Below are 11,713 nucleotides of genomic sequence, written 5' to 3' on the forward strand. Positions count from 1 at the left end.
ACCGCCCTTTTTGGGCGGTCTGTATCCCGCCATTATTATTCTTTATATAGCACTGGGGAGATACACACACACACACACACACACACACACACACTCAAACATGCATTGCAAAATATATGCCAAAGGATAATATCTTATTGAAAGATTTTGATCTTTCACTGATCTCTGAAGATGGAAAGAATCAGTTTGGCAGCATGGTTATCAGATTGCCTGGCAAGTCCTATTGAAGAGACATGGCTCATTTTCCCATACACTTAGGTGCAACCCAGTTTTCTACACAGAGACTTAATTTCTGATAGGGCACAGCACTGACAGTTGATTTCATGTGCTTCTGGAACTTAAGAAGTAGCAGAAGAAGAAAGTGCCTCCAGACAAAAGTATTCATATTTCCCAACACTGAGGAATTAGAAAGAGTATCCACACATCAGAGGCTAAACAGAAAAGCTGATAAGAGAGTGATATTTCTTTAAATAAATCTCTTTTTCTAGAAATTAAGAATTTGGTGTTTTTACCTGGGTTGATTGATCTAGGGGCCAGATAGAATTGTGATTTCATTCACCACCTGTATGGCTCCTCACTTACTAACCTCTGTTCCTGTGGTCTGTCATGCTGCCTTGATCATTTTTGCGTGCCACATATGAACAATGCGAGTATGAGTTATTATTCCATACCTCTCTGGAATTCTTTCCTCCATATCCCTGTGGGAGCTATTATCCACCAAATCGTTTTACCTGAGTTTGAATTTTGTTGTTGGATATAAATGAAGAACTATTTTAATTTCATATTTAATATTTATTGAAGCTATAAAGGTCAGAATTCATTACTCTTATGAATGTGTAACCTGGAGTTACACATCTGAAAATCATCCGTATTCATAATCCCTATGTAGTCACCATTGTGGCACTATTGCCATGATCATAACTGCCTCCCCAATCTACTTTACCATGCCTCAACCATAATAAGAGAGGGGGGGGTGTGTTCATCCCCCCAGCCAGCAAGTATGTGACAATCAGAATCAGGACCTTTGTTGTAATTCTGTGTCACAGCCTCATTGCCTGGTGGGAGAGAGGTGGAAACATCATCAGCTCATGCCCCAATGGCCAGCAAAATAGCCCTCCTTCTCTCAATGCATCTGATGCCCAGTCAAGTAGTTTGGGGAACTCAGGCCAGGAGAGGCAACTTAATTATGCATACATAACTAAGCAGCCCATGTAGAATTCTGGCCATATATGGTATTTTTAGATTAAAACTTTTCAAAACTGCCTCTTTAACTCCTGCAGAATATCTGAATATGATATATGTATTAAAGCACAGAAGCACTATACCATGCTAAGCCAAGAAGAGGAAGAATGAACAAGTGATTGAATACATCCAGATGGAGCTATAGTGTTTAGTAAAAATGCATATAAAATTTTAAAGAAAAAATATGAGTGAATTTTAGTAACAATAAAGACTATTTCTCTTGTCTGATGGTGGTACTGCCATAGGTCACAAATGGATTTTTCACTTGGACGCCTGAAGGAGCTCCAACATTGTCCAGTATTGATATTCGAATTCCTCAAGGTACTAATCCATACTATAACAATATACACTTTTTACAATTACTCCTGAACAACATAAATATGTGTACCAATCAGATGTAGATGTGCACCTTCATCCATAACTACATAACTACAGAGCTGCTTAGTGTGAATTGGGAAGTATCTTCTCACCTTTACAGTATAAGTGGGGGGAAATGCATAACCCCATCTGTTGCCTAAAGCTCTCTGGAGTGCTGCCAATGTCAGCACTTCACATTAAATTATGTCTGTTATTGTAGGTCAGTTGACAATGATCGTGGGCCAGGTGGGCTGTGGTAAGTCATCGCTCTTGCTAGGGATACTCGGGGAGATGCAGAAGGTATCAGGAAATGTAACCTGGAACAGGTAATATTATTTGTACTTTATGTTATTGTGTAACTATATGTTTGCACTACTTTGGAGATTATCACACGGGGTAAGGAGGGATTGCTCCTGTCCTTACCCCCTCCTGAAGTTGTTCTTATCACATCTGTGCTTATCCTATCCTTCTCCCATGAGTGGCACCCATCATTGTATTAATGAGAGTTTCCAGTGGCACCCATCATTGTGTTAACGGGAGTTTCCATTTATATAAACTGACAGGACCGTGCCACTTCAGTGATGGGAGACGGACAGGATAAGCACAACATCATCTGAAAATCTTTGCATGATTGCACCATAAGAATGGGGTGAGGATGGGAGCATTCTGTCTTTTACCCTGTGTGATAATCTCTAGTGAAATCATAGACTTATCCTCAGTATCATGTTCTTGGTGTATGCAAATTTGATTACAGTTGTAATGAATACTGAATTACATATGGATAGTATATCTTTATTAACAATGTTGGCTTTCTTTAAATCCTGAATGTACACAGCTACAGCCACACCTAGAAAACAAATATAATCCTTTTATTTATTTTATTTTATTTAATAAAAGTAGCTGTAACTAAGCAGTACTGAATTTAATGAAGATACAAAGATGGTGCTTTAAGAATCAGTTACAGTGACCAAAAACTGAATGTAAAGAAAGTAGCTGGCAGCGGGTAAAATTTTATTTGTTAAGCTTCTTCAAATAGGATGCCAAGGTCACTTGAATTACTTGTACAGTATGCATTGCACACACTGGCTTGCAGATTATCAACACTGCAACTTCTGTTGGACCATCTGTTACTTGAGCAACATCCTGACTAGAGTTCTTGGTGTTTCTATTTCTACTTCAAAGCATGTGCCAGTGCTTCAAATTTGATCAGACCAGTTAAACTGAGGGTGGGAATTTCCACCCATATTATATTACCCTTCTAAATTATCCCAAGCATGCTTTTAACTAGCATATGTAAGGGAATGGGTGAATATAGGTATGTATTGTCTGTACAGGTCATTCTGTGAAAGTGGTCTTCCCTTCTTTTGGCTACAGTCACACTATTACTGCCCAGATCCAGCTCTCCAGCCTAGATGCTAACTGTTTTAAAATAGGGATGTGTGCCATCAGGCCCTCCAGATAATACAGGGCTACAGCTTCCCTTACTATTGGTTTTGCAGGCTAGGGCTAATGGGAATTGTCTTCTGGGCAGGGGCACATGGTTTCCAGTCTGATTCAAAAGCATTTCAATAAATATTTTCCAACTGCATATCTACTTTAAATCATCTTGTATGTGTGGAAAGTTGTCTTATTTAGTTCACACTGGATAAATGGTTCATGCTATGTAATATGTCTCACATTTTGTCCATTAATCAATTTTTTTGCAAATCTGTTAGTGTCATAGTATCTTGGCTAGGTAATTTAGGTTTATCAACATGTACACATCACAAAACATTAAAATGATGTTTTCAGGTGAATATTTGTAAGTGTCAGCAACTGAAATGCTGTTGATTTTTAAATATCAATGGGGAAAACCTAAGGTGTTGATCATATTTAAACAGCTTGTAATTGGTAAGGCATTATTGCCTAATAGAGAAACAAGCTCTCACAGTCAGAAAAAATAATCTTTAAAGTGACAAAACTATTTCTTTCCTAGCAACGAAAAGAGAACATGCTCTGATAAATTGATAGATCAAACAGGGACAGAAATGGGACCTTTCTTTGAGCTGATATGGCCCATTTTAAAGTTAATATCAGGCATAAGGGGGCAGGGAGCTTCCCTGTGTTTAGTTCCTCATGATCGAGTTTCTGTTTAAAACAGGACACTGTTATCTGGGTGTAAGTGTCATAAATACATGCAGAGCTGTGGCCTTAGTGTGTGTTTGTCATATCTAATGCTGCAAAATTAGACAAACAGGTGCTTCATTTAAATTTAAAACCATCTGTCTGATTTATTTTCACATTCTTAGCAATGGTTAATTCATTCTATCATTTCTTTTCTCAACTAGCTGTACCAACTGTACCAAATCTATCAGGAATTTGCATGAGTCAGCAACTTTAAAAAAATTTGAACTGGTGAAGTTATTAGGTCTGCTTTAATATATTTTTACTTCTAAAATATTGGGAAATATATGAAGAATTAAATGGTGCTTTTGTTTTCAAATTGTAACAACTATATGAAAAATATTTTTCAATGCAGATACAAAGAATAACTGTTAATGCTCCTGTGTACAAATTGTTTATATTTACTTATATCAAAAAATTTTCCTTTTACTGATGATGTAGCAATATTCCTGACAGTGAGATGGGGGAAGATGTCAGGTATAGTACTACATATGATTTTTGTTCATGTTCATACCCTGCAGCTATTCTAGTTTGGTAGGAACAGCCTTGACTAATCCTCTGCCCTTCCTTTCTGTGATAACCTTTGAGGTATCACCAAGTTGACCATGCCCAACTCCTTCAGCCTTTTCTCATATGTTTTGCTCTCCATACTTCTTATCATCCATGTTACCCTTTTCTGTGCCTACTCCAATTTGTCTATGTCCTGCTTAAATGCCATTTACTATGTTATGCATCCCTTAAGCATATTAAACACTTGTATGGGGTGAACGTGAAAGCTAACCATCACTCCTCTTCCAGAAATTCCTGAGTCCTATACCCCCCCCCCCTAAACCTGCAAAGTGTCTTGCAAATACACTTGTCCCTCCACATTAACTGGGGTTAGGGGCACAGGACCCCTGTGGATGTGGAAGAACTGCAAATAACAAATACACTATGTTTTTCCTGAGAGAACACATCTTTAGGAAACTCTAGGCCCTCCAGTACACCTCTGTGGTCAACATCTGGCAGACATTGACCATAGAATTGCACTGGTGGAGCTGCAAATGCCTAGTGGAGTGTTCTCTCTAGGAATCACTAGGTCCTTTTGACTTTTGATTAAAGTTGACCATAGAGTTGTGCTGAAGGTCCTAGAGATTCCTAGAGAGAACATATTAATAAAATCCGTGAATAATCAAATCCACAGAAGGCAAAGCTACAAATGTGGAGGGATGAGTGTATATCACAATGGTTCTTGAAAGATTCCTGTTCACTAAGCTGGGACCAGAATGTAATATCTCCTCAAAGAACTCTTCAGGACAGCATTGCACTGACACAATAGAGGCAGACAGGAAAGCCCTCTTGAATATCAATCACTGCCTCAGGATAGGCCCGAAAATGGCCTATAACCTATGTTTAATGAGACAATGCCTGAGTTTTTCTTCATTGTCACCGTAGGGTTTATAAAACTAGGAAGCTGATGCTTTGTCACCCCCAAGATGGTTCAGGAGCAATTGTTTCAACTGTCTAAGCTATCTCCCTGTTTCACAGTTCTGCTAGGATTTCAACAGGATTAGTGGCCAGAAACTCCCTCAGAGCATCCAATAATCTCCTCATCCATTTGATAATAATGTACAGTAATACATCACACACACTTAAAGAAGCAAAAAACAAACAAACAAAAAACCTCAGCATGTCCTATTATGTGGTGATTTGTCCATGACCCACAGGTCCATCAGTTACATAATAATTGTTGCACTGTATAATTCAAACTTGAAGTGCCAATTGGAGCAACAGAATATTTGTGCCATGAATCAGAAATGTTTTGGCCAGATCTGCTTGCATAGGTGTGCTGCCTCCTCTTCTTTTTAGAGTGATTGTTGCAGTGTAACATGGGAGATGTGGAGAACAGCATATTCCACACATTCTTAAAAGAAGGAAAAGATCCTGCTCCTAATGTGAAACTGATGAAAGTAGATAGCTGTGACTCCCAAAACACAGGTCTATATCAATTTAAGTTGTCCTCTGATAAAAATGTAGCATAGATTTGTCATTGACTTCAATGATGTGTGTGAACTTCACTACCTTTCTGCACATGATTTTAATCATTAAAATGTAATTATGTACACTTCTGACTTCAAGTTTTCCTGAAGTATTTACATATGTAATTAATTAAAATATTTTACTGTGTGTTTTTATGCAGTCCAGAGCAGGAAACAGCTGTTGACTTGGAAACAAGGTATTGCATTTTGAAAATAATCTAGAAATAATTTCAGAGGCATCTGGAAATGAGGTGTTCTCATTCTGCTATACAGAAATTGGGGGTCTTTTTATAAGGTTGTGTTGTTTTTTTAAAGTGCCACATAGAAAATAACTATGATGGGAAATTAATAGAACTGAAGACAAAGATATGTTAGATAGGGATGGAAAACTCTAGTTTAGAACCCTGGAAAGCCATTGTCATTGGTTTTCTAGTGTACATTTTACCCAGCACTGCCATTAACAATATGGGGCTGGCCAGGCAATATTTCTAGCTCCTGATAAAGCACCCTTCTGTGTCTCTAAGCTTGCTTATTTGTTCATTATCAGAGTAACTCTTATCCACTGTGCAAGATGAGGTTGCTATGTCATATTTAATTTGATAATATTCTACTACTCCACTTACTAATCCATCCACCTTTGCCATAAAAAAAGAATTTGCATAATTGCCCTTTAAAGCTTTACTCACACCTGTATTTATATTTGCTTGGAAGAAGAATCCTGTTCCCCCTTACCTTGGATGTGCAACAGCATCCCAAGGGGCTTATGGTCACAGCTCCATCCTCTTCACCAAAAATTGGCTGCATGGGTCTGGCCATGAGCTGAGGATGAAATCAGAAAGAGGGAAAGAGCTTCTACCTCCCACACAATAGTGTAAATCTATCACTGCAGACTTAGTTGCCAGTGTGCTCATTGAATTCTTATGTGCTTATTGCAGTCTTACACTCCAATGTCAAAAACAAAATTACTAGAGACTGTCCTGATTGTAACCTTGTATAAAAAGAGTATAAAATGTTACTGATATTTTCAATGTCTTGACAGTGTGCCATCTGTACGAGAGAGATAGAACATAAATGTGTATGTAAAAGGAGACATTCAGCGAATGCATTAGTGGAGATGAGGAAGCAGTGTCTGCTTAAATAAATAACTATGAAAAACCAGAACCCCCACCCTCCTCTGTGTGTGTTTTTCTTTTCCTAGGAAAAGAGGAGCAGTGGCATATGCTTCCCAGAAACCATGGTTGCTAAATGCTACTGTGGAAGAGAATATCACATTTGAAAGCCCCTTCAATAAACAAAGGTAATGGTTTTAAGTAGCACATGAATACACGTAATAGTCATTCTCTCTTAGCAGGCATGTAGTGAACATTTTTTTTATTATTGTAAACACTTCTCCTGGTTACATGACCCAGTTGTTGAATCTTTATGTCAGAAGCACTTGTCTTCAGGCTAAAAATGATTTCAAATACTGAATCATACTGATCACAACAGACCACTCTTTTCTTAGTAGGCCTGTATTGATTTCTCCTATATTTCACCTTTTAAAATGCCATTTTATATCGTAGGAAAAGCGGTATACAAATAAATCAAATTATTATTATTATTATTATTATACATTAGAAAACGTATTCTAGAATCATAGAGTAGGAAGAGACCAAAAGAGCCATCCAGTCTCAACCTCCTGCCATGCAGGAACTCAAAGCACCCCCGACAGATGGCCATCCAGCCTCTGCTTAAAGACCTCCAAGGAAGGAGACCCCACTACACTCCAAGGAAGAGGGTTCCACGGTCAAATAGTCCTTACTGTCAGGAAGTTCCTCCGAATGTTGAGGTGGAATCTCTTTTCCTGTAGCTTGCATCCATTGTTCTGGGTCCTATTATCTGGAGCAGCGGAAAACAAGCTAGCTCCCTCCTCAATATGACATCCCTTCAAATATTTAAACAAAGCTATCCTATCATCTCTTAACCGTCTCTCTTCTACAGGCTAAACATACCCAACTCCCTAAGTCTCTCTGTGTAGGACATGCTTTCCAGACCTTTCACCATTTTGGTCACCCTCCTTTGGACATGCTCCAATTTGTCAACATCTTTTTTGAATTGTGGTGCCCAGAACTGGACATGGGATTCTAGGTGAGCCCTGACCAAGGCAGAATAGAGTGGCACTATTACTTCCCTTGATCTAGACACTATACTTTTATTGATGAAGCCTAGAATCTCATTGGCCTTTTTAGCTGCTGCATCGCACTGTTGACTCTTGTTCAATTTGTGGTCTACTAGGACTCCTAGATCCCTTTCACACATAGTCTCATTAAGCTAGGTGTCCTCCATCCTATATCTATGTATTTTTTTGTTTGTTTTTTGTTTTTTGCTCTAAGTGCAGTACCTTATATTTCTCTGCGTTGAAATCCATGTTGTTAGCTTTGGCCCAGCTTTCTAATCTAATAAGGTCATTTTTAATTTTGTTCCTGTCCTCTGGGGTATTAGTGACTACGCCTAATTTGATGTCATCTGCAAATTTGATATGCATGCCCCCAATTCTTTCATGTAAGTCATTGATAAAAATGTTGAATAGCACTGGGCCCAGGACATCTCTCCAAGATGATGAGGAGCCATTACTGGGTACCATTTGAGCTCGGCCAGTCAACCAATTACAAGTCCTTGTAACAGCTGCTTTGTCTAGCCCACATTTTACTAGCTTGTTTGCAAAAAATGTCATGGGGAACCTTGTCAAAGGCCTTACTGAAATTAAGATATGCTATATCTACAGCATTTCCTTCATCTACCAAGCTGGAAATTTTATCATAAAGAGAGATTAGATTTGTCTGGCATGACTTGTTTTTCAGAAACCCATGTTGACGTTTTGTGATTATGGCATTCCCTTCTAAATGTTCACAGACTCTCTGTTTAACTATCTGCTCTAGAATCTTTCCTGGTATTATGTCAGACTAATTGGGTGATAATTTTTAGGATCCTCTTTTTTTTCCCCTTTTTGAAGATGGGGACAACGTTTGCCCTCCTCCAGTCTGCTGGGACTTCTGTTCTCCACGAGTCCTCAAAGATTATTGCCAATGGCTCTGAGATTACATTTGCCAGCTCTTTTAATACCCTTAGGTGTAGTTCATCTGATCCCAGAGTTTAAGTCACTTGCTTGGAAGTTATTGAAAAATACTTCCATGTGGTATATAGCATGTAAGGCAAGAGCATAATGGCCACAGCTAGATCTAAAATTTGCTTTAATGTTTCAAATTGAAATATTGATAACATTTTTATAAAACCAAATATTTAAATATTGATTCAGAAGTAGACAACTGCAGAGGGACTGGGTAATTCCCCCATACAGCCCCATGCCTTACCAGTGGACCCCGCCTACACATTTTGGTAAACCAGAAGTGAAGTAAAAGCCCTTTGAGTCATCATTTTGGCTGACTCTCAGCTGTTTTTCATTTGGGAGTTGGGCGCCCTGGAAGAGTTGGGGATGAACACTGTTGCATTTGTGGGCAACATGGGATATTTTTGGCCAGTTTCTAGTTGGAAATTCCCCAAAACTATTTTTTAAAAATTTCAGAGTATTTGGTATCTTCAGGGGCCAGTCTTAGGGGTCCCAAGAGCCACCTGTGGCCTTCAAGCTGCACTTTGCCCACCTGTGTACTATTGGCTCTTTTCATGGGGCACAATATTAACACTGCTGGCTAAGCTTACATCCTGTTTCTTTGGGGAACATTTTACCTTTGGATCTCTGTAAGTAACAGATATTCTCTAAGCTCCTCTCTGCACTGACCAGGGGCAGCCCAGAGTATGCTAGCCCTGAAGCTGCCCTGACCCTCTTCCATTACTGTTTCATCTGTTTCAATGCCATGCAGCTGATTGCACATATGTCCTGCTGAGCCACCTGGTGCTTCTCAGCCACTGTGAGTCTCTTTGCTCTGGGGTCAGAACAAGTTGTGCAGTGATAATCACATGGCTGGATCCCTTGTTCTGACCTCAGAGTAAATGACAGGCAACAGTAGAATATGCACCAGGTAACTGAGCAAGATGCATTTTAAAAAGCCACTCACAATCTGAACTTCCTGAAAGATCTGGAGCATGTAGTAAGTTTTTAAAATCCATTTTAAGAGCGATATATCCCACTTTTGGTACTAACCAGGCCAGATGTCACCCAGTCTGCTCACAACAGAACCAGGATTTGGGACATGTGTCATCTCATCACCCTGCCAAGAGAACAGGGTGCAAACAAACCTAAGTATGGGCAGACATGGTGTGATCATCATCTGATCCCCAACTTGTGAGTTTCCAGAGGCTTTTGACTGGCCAGGGCTAAAAAATCCATAAGAATACAGATTACATGTGTCTTTGATCCAATCTAGCAAGGCAGTTTTTATACTCTTTTTCTTTTTTTCTTATAACTCTCTTCTTCAGTGGGGAAGCAATCCCTGTTTAACATCTGGCATTAGAAACTTGTTTTATGTTCCATATTATCAGTTCAGACCCAGGAAATAAAGCCAAAATGAAATGAAAATGCTTTGATCATGCTAATAGTATGATAGAATTGTATCTTACTGTTTGTTTGTTTGTGCCAAATTTGTTTCAGGTAATGCAACCACATTCTCCATCTCTTTTTCATTTGTTGTATATAATGATCTGCTGTTACTAGTACAAACAATAGAATGGACTGTTCCTGATATAACATAAATAAGTGTTTGCAATGTCACCTAAACTTGCAATGCTTATACTGTTCATTTAGATCACGAGCCTCTTAAATATGGCAAGGGATGCCTTAAAGAGGTGTGTTGGGTCTCCTAAGGATAGAACCAGGGAACCAGGGAATATTTCATCTATTTTTAACCTTTGAATGTCTTATAGTGCATTATTAACTAAAAGGACTTTTATTTACCTGGAACAGAGAGAGTTCCCATTAGAACAATTAGTGCTTAGCAAACATGCTTTTTCCAGCATGTGACTTCTCCAGCTGATTAATCATACCCTTAAAAGCAAGTCAAATTTGCTTGTAAGGCAGTATCTATGTCTATTGACAATTACCACTTTTGTTTCCACAGGTACAAAGCAGTAATAGATGCTTGCTCTCTTCAACCTGATATTGACATACTACCACATGGAGATCAAACTCAGATTGGGGAGAGGGTTAGTAACCATATTCAGGATATCGATACATATACTTTAATTAAACATCCAGATTTGTCATGTGTTTTTAAAAATCAGATAGTTATTTGAAAAAAACAGTTTCTAGAGCAAATACACTTTCAGATCATTAGTTTGAAAGCTTTATACTTTGTAAACATTGTTGCAGTTTTAGCTAACAAAACATTTCTTTTAAGCTGCAGTCAGTATACATGATATCACTTAAATACTGTCTTTAGTTATATTTACTGAATAAAATACATTTTTAAAGTGTCTAAATTGCATTAGATGACATTTTAGAACACTCCAGTTTTAGGATGAACTGCTAAAATGCTTTTTAACATCACCTGGTGTATTTATTCTGATACAAGTAAATGGTATCTATTGATTTTATGTGAGAAATTAACAAGGTATCAGTTAGAAACAAAGGTAAAAAATCCACTCTCTGCCACAGATTTATTTATTTATTTATTTATTTATATGGTATTTATACCCCGCCCTCCAGCCCTAAAGGCTATCAGAGCGGCTTACAATTATTATTTTTAATTGAACAGTTCCCTGCCCTTGGACTTACAATCTAAAAGACACAACACAAAAGGAGAAGGGAATGGTGGTGGGAAAGGGGATGAGGTCCAGTGGTTATTCTATCCCTCTGAGGCCTGGACCAAGGCAGATGGACTGGAGGGAGGGCTCTTCTTCTTCAGGCTAGCCCTGATGGAGCTGGGCCTGCCTGTTCACTCCCTCGCAGGCCGGAAGATGACAGTTATGGAGGGAGGAATCTCTTTCTTCAGGCTAGCCCT

General features: G+C 38.7%; 2 protein-coding genes across 2 annotated transcripts in view; both read left to right on the plus strand.

The window, feature by feature from the left end:
- Nucleotides 1–11,713, plus strand: part of LOC121927575 (phosphatidylinositol 4-phosphate 3-kinase C2 domain-containing subunit alpha-like) — a 376,515-nt gene that overhangs the window by 166,144 nt on the left and 198,658 nt on the right. The gene's annotated exons all lie outside the window — the stretch shown is intronic.
- Nucleotides 1–11,713, plus strand: part of ABCC8 (ATP binding cassette subfamily C member 8) — a 93,861-nt gene that overhangs the window by 49,847 nt on the left and 32,301 nt on the right. The window contains exons 15-20 of the mRNA XM_042446514.1: nt 1,488–1,563; nt 1,820–1,925; nt 4,204–4,239; nt 5,942–5,977; nt 6,979–7,077; nt 10,832–10,916. Coding sequence (XP_042302448.1) covers nt 1,488–1,563; nt 1,820–1,925; nt 4,204–4,239; nt 5,942–5,977; nt 6,979–7,077; nt 10,832–10,916 — 438 coding nt within the window. The remainder of the gene's footprint in view (nt 1–1,487; nt 1,564–1,819; nt 1,926–4,203; nt 4,240–5,941; nt 5,978–6,978; nt 7,078–10,831; nt 10,917–11,713) is intronic.

The sequence above is a fragment of the Sceloporus undulatus genome, chromosome 1 (genome assembly GCF_019175285.1).
Source record: "Sceloporus undulatus isolate JIND9_A2432 ecotype Alabama chromosome 1, SceUnd_v1.1, whole genome shotgun sequence".
NCBI lineage: Eukaryota > Metazoa > Chordata > Lepidosauria > Squamata > Phrynosomatidae > Sceloporus > Sceloporus undulatus.